The following is a 15,000-nucleotide window of genomic DNA, read 5'->3' on the forward strand; positions in this document are numbered from 1 at the left end:
ATGTAACGGTTAGTTCTTTTTTTTTCTTTATTCAACACTTCTGATTCTGGGTGTTGACTTACTTCAGACCAATGACAGAGAGCTTTTTACGACTCTGCGTTCTGCCTTACACCTCCATCAGACTACGGTGCATTGCTTTTTGTTTTTTTTAATTAGGTTCATTGTGAAAGTAAACCAAAGATCAAATAAACCAAAAGTATGCAGTTTCAAAAACTTATTTATTAAAGAAATGTTCCCATGAAAACAGAACTGCCAATTCAGAGCTTTACAATGGCATAGCATTGCTTTCCTAATTATAAATAGATAGATAGATAGATAGATAGATAGATAGATAGATAGATAGATAGATATACTTATTTTTACAAAAATATAAAACACTTAAAAATGTATGATTCGAACTAGTAACAACTTGAACATGATCATCCAATTAAACGCTCTCTATAACCGTAGACCACGCCCTAGAGGCGGGTCTTGCTCTAGTGTAGTTAGCCATAAACATATCCAGCTCAAGCTCAATCAGCTCCCTAGTTCAGTAGTCAGTGCACTGATCAGGGATTCGGCCATGTTAAAGGCTGTCTCTGTCTCTCACTCTCTGTCTGTGTGGAACATTCGCTCACAAAATCCCATAAAGCACTGCAAAGTTGCTCACTGTTCCCTTAGTGTACAAGATATTCTCAGTTCAAAAGAATGATGTATACAAATATGTAGCCTGTTATCATTGTTTTAGCTTGGAACATTATTTGAAATTCTAAATATGGTTTGTTTGAGGCTAACAACTTAAGTTTAATGATGAAGAAAAACTCTAGCTAGGATATGTAACAGATCCATCAAAGCATTTTTCCTTTGTGGATGAATGGCAGTGATGATTTTTTTTCAGTACGAGTATGTGATGATGTTGCCAGAAATCAAGTCATTGGTGTCCCAATGTGTAGTCAGCCAGAGTTCTTACCAGTTCCTGAACTCCTGTATGATATGCTGACTCAATACCCAGGAAACTAGGGATGGGATTGAGACGTGCCCAGGGTTTTCTTTGGCTCTTCCCCCACATTTTTCACCATTGCTCAGTTGAAGGGAAAAAAATGGTAGTTGAAGGATGAATGAAGGGGAAAAAAAAGTTTATTTTGAAAGATGCATTTTTAAGAGGAGGGTTTTTAACCAGCTTAGGCTGCTTCTTCTGCCCGAGAGAAAATGTGATTGTCTTTGTGCACAGTCAGGGTTGTTTCCCTTTGCCAGAAATGGCATATCTTGAATGCTACTTTTGCGGTTCAACAGGAAATACTTTTAAAATATAGAATCAGCGAAGAAGTTATTTAACAGGAACTTAAAGGTTAGTTAACAGGAACTTAATGGTTTTAAATAGTGTGGAATTTCTAGTAGCAAATTCCACACGATTTAAAATGAGCTCGCAGAATATCACATGAATTTATCTAATAGCCCTTACACTGTGTTTAGAGAATAATCCAAAGCAGGCATGGAGTTTAATTTTCTCACCAGCGGGCATTTTATTTATTACAGTTAAAAAGCACTCAGACTTGGAACAGACACACACTGCTCTGTCACGCAGCCCTTTTCATTTCCTGCATCTCTGAAATGTCATTTTTCCAAATGATTGTTTCATGTAAACAGCTTTATTTCCTTATGCCTCTCTCCCACAGGGCAGTAGATTCTCACCTGACAGAGAGGGTGAAATCTCCAGGGTTGCTTTTGCTCGGTCGGGCCAGAAAGCTTCCATCCACGCCACGCGTCAGGAGAAGGTTCTCAGCCTCCACACCAGTGATGTTCGGGTGAAACCACCTGTGAACACAATCACACTGACTTCAACTGGCATCCAACTGAACATCACTATAATGCCAAGTGACCACGAGATAAGACAGTGGATGTGATGTGAAAACTGATGCTCATGAGTACAACAGATATCAGCATCTTGTGTGACTTGTGTGATTTCTGTGACTTATAGAACACCGAGTCGAGTCAACACCGAGTCCGCTGACTGTCTGCCTCCAAGAGCGTTAACAAAACAAAATCACAGCTTTAAAAAAAACGGTCTCAAACAAGGACGACGCTTTAGCTGATTTGGGTTTGCTCTTGTTACAAAAGCAAGACGAGATGTGTGTTTATAATCTGCCTGTTCTTATCGTGACAAGCAGTTTAATAAACCCGGTTAGCGAAGATGCTAATGTTAAACCCGTGACGTGTCCGTTATCGTAGACGATATAAAGCAGGTTACAGTCGATAACAACAAATAGTGATCTGACATGGACAGAGAGAGAGAGTGTGTGTGTGTGTGTGTGTGTGTGTGTGTGTGTGTGTGTTCTGGACAGTTAGACACCACACTCGGCTCTGACTAAACCAGTTAGCTAACTAGCCTTCAGACTGAAGCACAAACCTGCTAGCACGCTAACACAAGCAAGTTTGTGACTCATTAAAACTTTCTGCGTTTGTTCCACTTTTAGCTAAAGCCGGGAGCGTTTTATAAACAACAACATTGCCATGTTTATTCTCGCCTCCTCGACACCACACTCTTGTTTTCCTTCCCCACAGCTCTCACCTCCGAGATGTCATCTTCTTCTTCCTCAGCCTTGTTTCCTCTCTCCGGATTCTCAAGTCAGATTTTATTCACTTTCAACGCAAAGCGACTGCGCCGAAATCCCCGCTGTTTTTCTCTGGCAAAAACCGTCATAAGGAAAAGACCCGTTCAAAACGGGTGTAAATAAATGGGCATGTAAAATAAAAAACAAATAGTCCGAGGAACAAAACTCGGTAGCTAGGCCTCAGCATCGGAGACCTTTCGAGTCGGTTGTAAAACGTCACCAAACATGCGACAAAAGAAGAGCTGCGTAAAACACATGCGCCATCTAGCGCTGGGTCTGCCTTTGTTTATTATTATTATTATTATTATTATTATTATTATTATTATTTTATTTATTTTTTTCTCAATAACAAATGATAACAGGTAAAAAAAACAATGTTATTACAATTATTCAAATCTTAGAACAGTAACACAACATAAAGGAGAGAAATAAAATAAAATAAAATAATAAAAAAAATAAACAAAGGCAAAAGACAAATAAAAGAGAATCGAGTAATATAATTAATTTAGAGAAGAGGAATTAAAAAAAAAGTCTTTTTAACTAAAATTTGTAAAAGTCCATAGTTTTGACAGCTTTTCAGCTTTCCTTTTAAAGTTTTAAAATAAGTTTTAATTTCCAGCTTAAACATGGAAAATGTTTGGTTTCTTATTAGACCACTTTACATTTATGGATATGAAACTTTCCAACTAAAATAAATAAAATAAATGCTTTTTGCAACAGTCCGGTATATAAGCATAAAAAAGGAAATGCAATTTAGGATAAAAAAAAATAAACCAAAACCAAAAGGAGATAGATAAATAAAAAAGTATAAACTATATAAAAAATATAGAAAAAAATTATAAAAAATAAAAATATAAAAATATGAAAATATGATAATATATGTTGAGAAATAATGTATATACATATGCATAAATATACATATACATAAATGTGTATGGTTTTTAAAGAATTGTCCTTAAAGTGTCCAGGTGCAGTATGGTACGTAAATAGTTTATATAGTGTAAAAAGTGTATAAAGTGGCACCGTGCTGTGCAAATCCAGGGTTAAAGTATCCATAAGTGTCCAGGTGCAGTATGGTGTGTAAATAGTGTATATAGTGTATAAAGAGAGTTGAAGTGTTCAGTGCAAATAAAAGTGTGCATAAAAACAGTGTAGATGGAGAGAGAGGTCCAGTACTAGATCCTGGGTGTTTCCTGATTTAGACTCCAAATTGCCTGCGGAAAGAAGCTTCTCCTCATTCTCTCTGTGTTTGCTTTCAGGGAGTGGAAGCGTTTCCCTGAACGCAACAAAGAAAAGAGTCCATTGTTGGGATGGCTGAGATATTTTACAATCTTCCTGGCCCTGGTCCGGCACCGTGTGCTGTAGATGTCCTGCAGGTCAGGAAGCTCGGTGTGGATGGTACATTCTGCTGACCGCACCACCCTCTGGAGGGCTCGCCTGTCCTGCATGGTGCTGTTCCCAAACCAGGAAGTGATGCTACCTGTCAGGAGGCTCTCAATGTTGCAGGTGTAGAAAGTCTTTAGCACCTGAGAGGGTAGTCTGAAGTCCCTGAAGCGTCTCGGGTGGTACAGACGCTGCCGGGCCTTCTTCACCAGGGTGTTGATGTGAAATATATATAGAGTGTTATTAAGACATGAAGCTGATTTCTTTCTAGCCCAGACAATAGACTGATGAATCCTATCAGGGATTGTTGGTGATTAGTGTTTCCTTGTGAGACTTGTTTTCACTGTGGTTTGTGTAAACATAATGGTTTTCCCAAACTCTGGGCACAGACAAAATCATCACAACATGATATTTCATACATTTTCATACAGACAGGGGAGTTCAAAGTGGAGCTGGGACTGCATCAGGGATCGGCTCTGAGCCCCTTCCTGTTTGATATAGTGATGGACCAGTTGTCAGAGGAGGTCAGAAAGGAGTCTCCTTGGACGATGATGTTTGCAGATGACATTGTGATCTGTAGTGAGAGCAGGGAGCAGGTAGAGGAAAACCTGTAGAGGTGGAGGTTTGCACTGGAGAGAAGAGGAATGAAAGTCGTAGTAAGACTGAGTACATGTGTGTGAATGAAAGGGAGGGAAGTGGAACAGTAAGGTTACAGGGTGAAGAGGTGAAGAAGGTACAGGAGTTTAAGTACTTGGGGTCAACAGTCCAGAGTAATGGAGAGAGTGGGAAAGAAGTAAAGAAGCGAGTGCAGGCAGGTTGGAGTGGGTGGAGAAAGGTGTCAGGAGTTCTGTGTGATAGGAAAATGTCAGCGAGAATCAAGGGGAAGGTGTACAGGACAGTGGTGAGACCGTCCATGCTGTATGGTTTAGAGACAGTGTCACTGAAGAAGAGACAGGAGTCAGAGCTAGATGTAGCCGAGCTGAAGATCTTGAGGTTCTCTTTGGGAGTGACAAGATTGGACAGGATTAGGAATGAGTACATCAGAGGGGCAGCTCATGTTGGACGTTTGGGGACAAAGTTAGGGAGAGCAGATTAAGATGGTTTGGACATGTTCAGAGGAGGGAGAGTGAGTATATTGGTACGAGAATGTTGGACATGGAGCTGCCAGGCAGGAGGCAAAGAGGAAGGCCAAAGAGGCGGTATATGGATGTAATTGAGGATATGAAGCTAGTGTGTGCAAGTGTTGCAGAAGGATGCAGAAGATAGGGATAGGTGGAGAGAGATGATTCGCTGTATATATATATATGTTTATATATATATATGTATATATATATGTTTCACATTTCACTGCTATTTATATATGCTCTATATAATTGTGTATGTGACAAATAAAAATCTTGAATATATATATATATATATATATATATGTTTATATATATATATGTTTATATATATATATATATATAGATTGGTGCCCCCTACCCACTCCCCAGGACGTGTATGATACAAGAACCAGAAACTGGGCAGGAAAAATCACCACCGACCATTTGCACCCTGGACACAACCTCTTTCAGCTCTTTCCTTCTGGCAGGGCTACAGATTCAAGATTCAAGATTCAAAGCGTTTATTGTCATATACCCAGTGAGGAAACAGGTTTCCCTGAGCAATGAAATACATTTCATACAGATATTTGTTTACTAAAACTGCCAGACACAGGAACAGTTTCTTTTCCCGGTCAATCACCCTGATTAACAACTCACCATAATTATATTCCCTGCTTCATATCTATAAGTACTGCATTATCAGAACTGTCAGTCATCACATCATCCGTGTATGTTACACACACTACTGCTGCTGTATATTGTACAAAGAGCATAATATTGTACAATATTGTTATTTGCACTGCCATGCACTTATTGTATTGTATAGTCTGTGTTGACTTGTATAGTGACGATGACAAAGTGACGTGACATACAGCCAAGTATGGTGACCCATACTCAGAATTCGTTCTCTGCATTTAACCCATCCAAAGTGCACAAAAACAGCAGTGAACACACACACACTGTGAAGACACACCCGGAGCAGTGGACAGCCATTTATGCTGCGGTGCCCGGGGAGCAATTGGGGGGGTTTGGTGCCTTGCTCAAGGGCACCTCAGTTGTGGTATTGCCGGCCCAAGACTCAAACCCACAACCTTAGGGTTACCATTAGGCCACGACTTCCCACAAGTCTGTATTGACTTAAATAGTCTGTATTATCTTGTCTTGTATAGTCTGTATTATCTTGTATAGTCTGTATTATCTTGTATAGTCTGTATTATCTTGTCTTGTATAGTCTGTATTATCTTGTCTTATATAGTCTGTATTATCTTGTCTTGTATAGTCTGTATTATCTTGTATAGTCTGTATTATCTTGTATAGTCTGTATTATCTTGTCTTGTATAGTCTGTATCATCTTGTCTTGTATAGTCTGTATTATCTTGTATAGTCTGTATTATCTAGTCTTGTATATTCTGTATTATCCTGTCTTGTATAGTCTGTATTATCTTGTCTTGTACTTTTGAGAGTCACAAACAGCTGGAACCAAATTCCTTGTGTGTCAACACACTTGGCCAATAAACCTGATTCCGATGCTTTTATGAATTGCCAAGAAAAGTAACACAGGCAATACGTTGTGTAAGGATTTCAGTGTATTGTTAACAACATCTTCAAAACGACAAAGTTACTATGTCGTTTTTGCCTTTGCGTTTCGACTCGTCCAGTTTGGACCACAGCGCGATCCGTCATTAGCTTTACGTGGCAGTACCAGTGAAGCTCTGTGTTCAACTTAAAAATAGCACCGACTCGCTGCACGTTCTGTCTCCGCTCATGGACACAGCGTCTGTTTAGCATTTGTGCACAGACTCTTAATGGTGCTGGTGGATTTATTAGCGCTTAATAACGTAAGTTCAAAGCGAGAATGTTAACGTTTTCGGAGCTCGTCGTCCTGCTCGGTGTTTTGTGCGCTACAGCGAGCGGCTACTTCGTTAGCATCGATGCTCACGCGGGAGAATGTTTCTTCGAGCGCGTGAACTCGGGCACTAAAATGAGCCTTATGTTCGAAGTAGCCGAAGGAGGCTTTTTGGACATCGACGTCGAGGTAAGAAGTTTACATTTAAACCCGTTTAGTTTCTCTTTAAGCGTGAAGTTTTTTTTTTTGCTAACGCGCTACATCTCTGCTGTGGAACCGGAAGCTAACATGCTAACATGCTAACATGCTATTAGCTAAACAGGTATAAATAAGAGAAGTCCAGAATGGCTTCCTGTTTTATCTGTTGTTTACTAGATTGAGGTGAATGCGGATTATTTTTCTTCACTATAGTGTAGTGCGTGTGTATAATTATAGGATGTATATACGTAGGATGTAGCAGCAAACGTTTCACCAGCTAACTTTTTTGTACAATTCTTCTCTTGCACCTGATGAACTGATTTCTACTGATTTGTAATTCATGTCTTTTGTAGATCACCGGTCCAGATGGAAAGCAGATTTATAAAGGAGACCGTGAGTCCAGTGGAAAGTACTCCGTGGCCGCCCATATGGATGGCACTTATAAGTTTTGCTTTAGTAACAAGATGTCCACTATGACTCCCAAAATTGTCATGTTCACTATTGACATCGGTGAAGCTCCCAAGGGTCAAGACATGGAGACAGAGGGTAATATTATGACACACATAATACTTTACCTGTTTTTTGTTATCTGCAGTAGAATTGCTATCTGCAGTAAATTCTTTCTTCTACAGTCTGTGCTTCTACACAGAGTTTCTACACTATACCATTTTCTTGAATTTGTTTATTGGTGGATTTCACGTGTACATCAACATTACGGAATGATTTTCTTTTTGTCGCCATACAATCTGACACGAGAAACAGTCCGATGACAAGGGCAAAATTCTTTTGTACGGTCTTAAAAGCACGTGGCGTAAAACCAGCCTCCACCTAAGTGATGTCGTGTAAAGTCACAGGTGTTTGCGCTGTTAGTTTACACTGCTGTCGTTTAACTAAAATTCCGAAACCTTCATCATTCAGCCTTTGTTTGAAGGTCATGTATATGTAATGACCGGTGAAAGCATTCCTAATATGTTATAATGCTTACATATGACATTATTGCACCCTGTTATAAGCACTACAGCTTATTGCTGTGTAAATGTTGTAGCCACACTGAGTAGTGCATATGGCACTCGTAATCACCAAACGGTAAAGATATTCAGCCCTAGTTTGCTCATTTTTCAAGTGACTTGAGTTATATACTAATATCAGTAAAAACAGAATTTCCATTAATGTGCTTTATAGTTTCCTGACCAATCTTTAAATCCACTATGTGAAGTCTTTAGATTTGGTGCTGTAATATGTCATGAAGAGGTGTGAAGGAACCCTGTTTGGGGGTTTGATATGGCTGGTGTTTGTGGTGGCACCCAGTGCAGGGTGTCTCATACCTTGTGTCCCCAGTCCTCTGGGATAGACTCCAGATTTCCATGTATAATAACTGGTACAGAAATTGGACAGATGAGTGTGTTGGCAACTTTAATGCATCCTAACTACATGTATGCCCTTGTAGTAATTCTGAATACGACCTTCATATTTATCTCTCCACTGTATAAACTGTGCTTTACCTTGCTCCTGACTGTTGACTTGCTCCTCTTCTCAGGCGGTGGTGACAACTGGGATGGTAGGCACAGGCAGCACAAACGAGCACTTTTAATATGTAAAGCTTTGTGTTCTACTCTAACATGTGCCCTGGTTTTGGATTTATCTGTTAATAAAAGCCCTTATTGCCTGTTGCATTGTGCTTCTAATAAGAAGATGGTGGGAAGGAACAGGGTATAATCATAGTGGTGATTATTTATTGGTTAAAAAAAATAATTCCCAAGTTTGCTGGCCAATGTTTTATGCATGTTGTGTATCTGAAACATGCACTTACATTTTGACAACAGAATGAACAGCAACACTTTGCTTGGCACTTCTTTTGCATGTGCTGTCAACAAAGCAGTTAAACACTCCATTTTAGTAGGATCCCCCTTCACACACAAACACCTTCAACTCCTACAATATATTTTACACACTACCCTTTTTTCCCCCCTTCAGCTCATCAAAACAAGCTGGAAGAGATGATCAATGAACTGGCCGTGGCCATGACGGCTGTCAAGCACGAGCAGGAGTACATGGAGGTCCGGGAAAGAATACATCGAGCAAGTAAGTCAAACATGCCTTCATTCTCATGTTACCATTCTTATTCATTCTGCAGAGAACACGTGTGGACAAACGAATAAGTATGGCTATATATTCAGCACGGATCAAGCAAAACAATATGCAGCCATTTAGAAAGCTTTATTATAATAAATGATAGTGGTCAAATCCTGTGATTTTGGGCATCTCAGCATCTGTCACCCAATGCCAAGAAACCAGAATTTCCCATTTGCTTCCACAGACAATTATAGGTGTCAAAGGCAGGGGTATCTTGTGTTATCCTCAGTGGGCCTGTGTGGATGCAGGTTTCCATTCCAACTAAGCTGAAGCCATACCTCAGTCTATTACAAGCCAAGATCAACTGATTAAACAGGGATCGGTCGATGCTTGGAATGAAACCTGCACCAACACCCAGCCTCTGTGGATAAGATTAGACACCCCTGGTCTAAGCTCATCTAGGCGAAAGAAAGCTGAAGGCACTTTCGTCTGTGCTTGTTACGCTGGCGGTTAAAAAGTTGCACTTGTCTGGTTTCACAAACACAATGGAAGCTCATGTTAGTCTTTATCATGCCTGGTTGCTATCTGTATGGTTATGGAGTTCCGGGTGGGGGTTGGGAACCTACAGGAAATGCACCCTATTGTGTAGTTGAACGTTTGTTGACTGTACATGTTAACATCATCAACTTTTCTGTTTTCTCTTTTGTTTTGTTTTTTCTCCCCTAGTTAACGACAACACCAACAGCAGAGTGGTGCTGTGGTCGTTCTTTGAAGCCCTGGTGCTCGTTGCTATGACCCTTGGACAGATTTACTACCTGAAGAGATTTTTCGAAGTACGGCGAGTCGTGTAAAAAGAAATTAAAACACACGCTTCCTCTCTATTATCAAGACAGTCTTTCAGTTACTAAAGGATTGGCTATCCAGCCTCGACAACTTTCAGAAGAGTACTTCTTATCGTCAATCAGTTTCCATTATTGTCTTTACTTCTGTGTTTCTTTAGATTGTTTAGTTTGTTTGGGGAGCTGTGATCTTTCAGGCAAATCTTTGGGTATTCACTTTAAATTTCTTTTAACCCCCAATTCTTAATAAGCAGTTTTATTTTGTGGAACTTATGTTTTTGCTTCCTGTCTAGTTTAATTGACTTGATAGACAAACCGAGACACAAAGAGGGTGTATTAGATGTTGCTAAGGGAATGCTATAAGCATTGCACGGTGTACATTTCTGGATATTGTTGAATGTTTTCAAATAATGATTCGGTTTTTGACTTGAAATACAAATGATATTTTGGCTAATTGACTTGTGATGCACCCCCTTTGTAGGCTTTTTAATTTCTTTACATTACCTGGCACATAATTAACGTGTTATAGATAACCTATGGAATATGATGGTTTATGTTTTAAAATGGCTTTATTGTATTTTTTGAGGTTTAAGTATAACTTGCATTTTGTTTTGTTTTTTCGTGTTAACTGGGGAGGGGAGTAATTTATGTACTTTTTTACTGTTACACGTCTGTATGGACATTTAGTTTGTTAACATTTGCTATACAGAATTAAAATTGGCCATGACTACTGCAGAATTGATGGTAAAACTGTACAATATTGTAAAGTAGAATGTTAAAGTGAATCAAATATGAGCTTGATTTAATAAAACATGATGTTCTTTGAAACAGTGTTATCTCTAATGGTCTTTGATTCCTGGATTTCTGGCTCTTACACATTGACCCTGCAGAGGATGTAAAGAAGTGCAACATCAAATACTATGCTATTCATTAGTACACCAAAATAGTATGCTTACTTTGAGTGTGTTATCATTGTTTAATATAAAGGGTGGAAATTGTGCTGTCACTTCTAAACACATCTGTGTTGCTGCTCAGGTCTTGAGGGTTTGATTCATGCCTCTGTTGTGAGTGTGTGTCCAGATACTCTTATTTCCTCTTCCAGTCCAAAGACCTGCACTGTAGGCTGATTGAAATCTTGAAATAGTCTGTAAATTGTGCGTGTATTATTGTGTCCTGTGATGGGAATATCTAGGGTGTCCACTGGAATAGATTCCCATTTTTTAGATTTTTAGTGATGCCTGCATTAGATTTCTTATTAATAGGACATTGAGTTATGCTGGAAAATGGAGAGAGAGAGAAATGAATCCTGGGATTGTTTGTTTTCACGGTGAAACGACTGTTCTTAGCCATTACGTTTGAGATCAAGGAAAATTGACTCCTATTGGACGCCATTATGACATCACAAGCAATGTCTCCTCTGTGACGTCACCATGGCACGTGATCTCAATCAGGTTAAAACACCTTATATAGAATAAAGTATGTTAACTATCTTTAATCCACAGCATTTAATTATGTTGGCTTTGTAGAAGCCAACATTCTGTTTTCCTATTTAAGCTTAGACAAAAATTTATCAAGAGTAACTCCTCCTAGGCTTTCGAGCCACATGCACCAAATTCAGATATGTTGTAGACCCTGGTCTGAAGTTTGTTGCTATTACTTTTCTAAGCGATCCGAGTTCCGGTACTTCCGGTACCGGGTCTCAAATTGGCCTTTTTCCCATAGACTCCCATTATAAACTTTGGAGGTTTATAACTCGGCAAGCTTTCAAACTATCTACACCAAACTCGGCCAGCTCCTTTAGGGTGATACTCTGAACAAATGTTTAAATCGGTGTACCGACTGGCCTTCCGGTTGTGCCGCAACCCCACCCCCAAAATATGCAAAATCAAAAAACTTTTTACAACATGGACATGTGACATATCAAAACACTCACAACAATGAGGGGAACTTCCTCACGGGTATTCTGATGACGTCACGTGACGTCACGTGATGTGACGTGAAAATAATACATTTGCACAACATGGGCATGTGACATATGGAAACACTCAGCCCAAGGTGGGGAATTGCGTCACAGGTCTTCGGATGACGTCACATGCTCGTATCCACTCTCCTCAAATATTTTGGCACCCTAGCGCTCCACTAGATTTCACAAATTTTATGTCCACTTACCTCCAAAAGTAACACTGACCCTTATGCCCACTTGCGTCCAAAAAGCACCGGCCTTTGTGAATACTTGCCTCGTCAAAGCCAACATCAAAGTTTGTTGCGACGAACTTTACAAATCTAGTTATTTATTTACTTTTTATTTAAATATCATTTTTTTGGAAAATGTACACATTGATATAACACCAATCAGGCAAATTTAACATTTTTTAATAGAATTTTTTTTTGCATGGTAATTTCTTGTTTGAGCAATAAAACATTATTTCAACAAACTATACTGCAAATGTATTTCTCTTCATAGTCTCACAGTGAAATAAAGCTTTTAATTCTAACAACATTTACAATCGTTTGGAAATGTGTGCACTGTAGATTTGTCTAAATGTTCTAATGCAAAACAAAATCCCGGAGATTAATCGCGATAATTATATAGAATATTTCTTCAAAAATAATAAGAATTATATATTAAATAATAATAAAATATTATTCAAAGAAAAAAAGGAACGTAGTAACAAGTATTTTGTCCCTACCCGGACAGTATACTCCGTTGCACCGAAAGCATGGGAATATATATATGGTGAAACAGAAAAACTAAATAAAGTAGAAATATGGAGAGCATAAGTGATGGTAAATGGGATAGTTTGCCAGTGAAACTTCACGACAGCATATTGCTGACTCTGAAGAAGCTGGAATTTACTTATATGACTCCGGTTCAGGTATTTTGAACGTGTTTCCATGTTCTATTTAACCAGTTAGCATTTTAGCCTGATGTGCTAACGTGCTGTTGAAATGTTCCATTACAGTCAGCATGCATTCCTCTTTTCATGAGCAATAAAGATGTTGCAGCCGAAGCGGTAAGTGATTTCTGTTAGTATAGCATTAGTTAAATGAAACGGAAAACATTAGCTACTTTAAACACGTTGTCAGTGCTTTAAAATGTCGTTATAACTCTGCAGGTAACGGGAAGTGGGAAGACTCTAGCGTTTGTTATTCCTCTGCTAGAAATCCTCATGAAGCGCGAGGAGAAGCTGAAAAAAATGCAGGTAAGTGAAATCAGTAAGTGCTGTTTAATAACGTCAACGGTATCAACAGTAATAATAATTGTCTAAGTCTACAGCTTGCTAACCCTGGTCCTGATTTACTGATACTGTCCTTCACCGTTTACTATGTTACTACTGATCTGACTAATAAGCTACTTTGAACAAGCTTGAATTGTGGGTGTGTTTGGAGAAGGAGAAACATTCAAATGTGCAGGTCAGGTGGCAAAAACGGGGTTGGGAATTTGTGGTTCACTTGATGGTTTGATTTTTGTAAAGTCACTTAAAAACAAAGCACCAATTTTTCGGATAGGTAAACAAGCTGAAACCAGGATAAAGGTTGAACGGTTTCTGCTCACTCCTCTTTATATAATCGTTACTTCTATAATGCCACTTTTGCAGGTTGGAGCTTTGATCGTCACACCAACTCGAGAGCTGGCGGTCCAGATCAGTGAAGTTGTGGGACAGTTTCTTAAGGAATTTCCTCAGTTCAGGTCTGTTTCTATACTAGAAAGAAGAACATTTCTGCCAGAAAATGAAACTTAAGCTTGCATCTTTTACGTTCTGTTTCAGGCAGATTTTATTAATCGGTGGAAGTAATCCCATTGAAGATGTGGAGAAGTTTAAGGCCAATGGGTAAGTGGTGACTTTTTTTGGGTAGTTGGTTTGGATAATAAATCAGATTCCATCATAACAGAGATAAATGTAACATGTTGTATTTTTCACCGTAGAGCCAACATTGTGATTGGAACCCCTGGCCGGCTGGAGGACATGTTCAGGAGGAAAGCTGATGGCCTGGACTTGGCCAGCTGTGTGAAGGCTTTGGATGTGCTTGTTCTAGATGAAGCTGACAGACTGCTGGACATGGGCTTTGAAGCAAGGTGCTATTTCAAATAAAACACTGTTTTCCAACAGCCTAGTCCATTTTTGTCCACTGTGGTTAACCAAACATCTTTTCCTGCTGCAGCCTGAACAATATTTTGGGCTACTTGCCCAAGCAAAGGCGCACAGGCCTTTTCTCAGCTACGCAGACTCAGGAGCTGGAGAAGCTGGTGAGGGCCGGCCTCCGAAACCCGGTCCGTATCACAGTGAAGGAGAAAGGAGTGGCAGCTACTAGCATGCAGAAGACCCCAGCAAGGCTTAGTAATTACTACACAGTAAGCAGAATGTCTAGGATAATATTTATTGTGTTTATATATAATATGATATCATTTACTTAAACATGTTATTTACATAAGGTTTACACTGAGCATCCTGTTCAAAAGTTTACACCCCCTTGCTTCTTAATGTAGTGTGTTGCCTTCTTGAGCATCAGTGAATGTTTTCACCTTTTGTAATGTGTGTAAATTTGTTTTGTAAAGTTGTGTTTGAGTCCCTCAGTTGTCCTCCTTGGGGAAAGATGGACCTTAACACTATGTAGCTGCTGTTGGAAAGGGATCAACTATGCAGAAGATGCTGGAAAAGCAAAGCATGTGCAGGGACTGTAGGATTTTATATAAAGAGCATTGTTCAGGACAAACAAGGAAGTCGAGGAAAAAGTCTCATGAAACATTAAAAAAAAAACTGTTGATTTATCCATGGAAACAACACTCAGTATTATGAGTCAGGCGGATGGAAAAATTTGAACTGGTTCATTTTGTGAAAATTCAGTTATTATTGTGTCTCAGAACTAAATAAAAAAAAAATGCAAGCTTTCTGATTAAAATAATAAGAATAATAGAACCTGCAAGGGATGTAAACTAATGACCCCAACCGTGTACATATGTGTGT

General features: G+C 39.2%; 3 protein-coding genes across 4 annotated transcripts in view; 2 read left to right on the forward strand and 1 right to left on the reverse strand.

Moving 5' to 3' along the window:
• ptpn11a (protein tyrosine phosphatase non-receptor type 11a) overlaps positions 1-2,804 on the reverse strand; it is a 15,456-nt gene extending 12,652 nt beyond the window's left edge. The window contains exons 1-2 of the mRNA XM_060895752.1: positions 2,549-2,804; positions 1,672-1,794 (exon numbers count right to left, since the gene is read on the reverse strand). Coding sequence (XP_060751735.1) covers positions 1,672-1,794; positions 2,549-2,562 — 137 coding nt within the window. The 5' untranslated portion in view covers positions 2,563-2,804. The remainder of the gene's footprint in view (positions 1-1,671; positions 1,795-2,548) is intronic.
• A 3,952-nt stretch (positions 2,805-6,756) lies between these two features.
• Positions 6,757-10,861, forward strand: tmed2 (transmembrane p24 trafficking protein 2). The gene is made up of 4 exons (XM_060896026.1): positions 6,757-7,112; positions 7,475-7,667; positions 9,096-9,203; positions 9,921-10,861. Exons 1-4 carry the CDS (start codon positions 6,933-6,935, stop codon positions 10,043-10,045), a joined length of 606 nt encoding a protein of 201 aa, XP_060752009.1. The 5' UTR covers positions 6,757-6,932; the 3' UTR covers positions 10,046-10,861.
• Positions 10,862-12,741: 1,880 nt separating this feature from the next.
• ddx55 (DEAD (Asp-Glu-Ala-Asp) box polypeptide 55) overlaps positions 12,742-15,000 on the forward strand; it is a 6,906-nt gene continuing 4,647 nt past the window's right edge. For both annotated transcript variants that reach the window (XR_009650122.1, XM_060896308.1), the window contains exons 1-7: positions 12,742-12,909; positions 12,997-13,047; positions 13,150-13,236; positions 13,633-13,724; positions 13,804-13,866; positions 13,962-14,111; positions 14,198-14,387. Coding sequence is in view for 1 of the 2 variants with exons in the window: in XM_060896308.1 (XP_060752291.1) it covers positions 12,802-12,909; positions 12,997-13,047; positions 13,150-13,236; positions 13,633-13,724; positions 13,804-13,866; positions 13,962-14,111; positions 14,198-14,387 (741 nt within the window). In the remaining variant the exon portion in view is untranslated. The remainder of the gene's footprint in view (positions 12,910-12,996; positions 13,048-13,149; positions 13,237-13,632; positions 13,725-13,803; positions 13,867-13,961; positions 14,112-14,197; positions 14,388-15,000) is intronic.

Source organism: Tachysurus vachellii, chromosome 20 (genome assembly GCF_030014155.1).
Source record: "Tachysurus vachellii isolate PV-2020 chromosome 20, HZAU_Pvac_v1, whole genome shotgun sequence".
NCBI classification, from domain to species: Eukaryota; Metazoa; Chordata; class Actinopteri; order Siluriformes; family Bagridae; genus Tachysurus; species Tachysurus vachellii.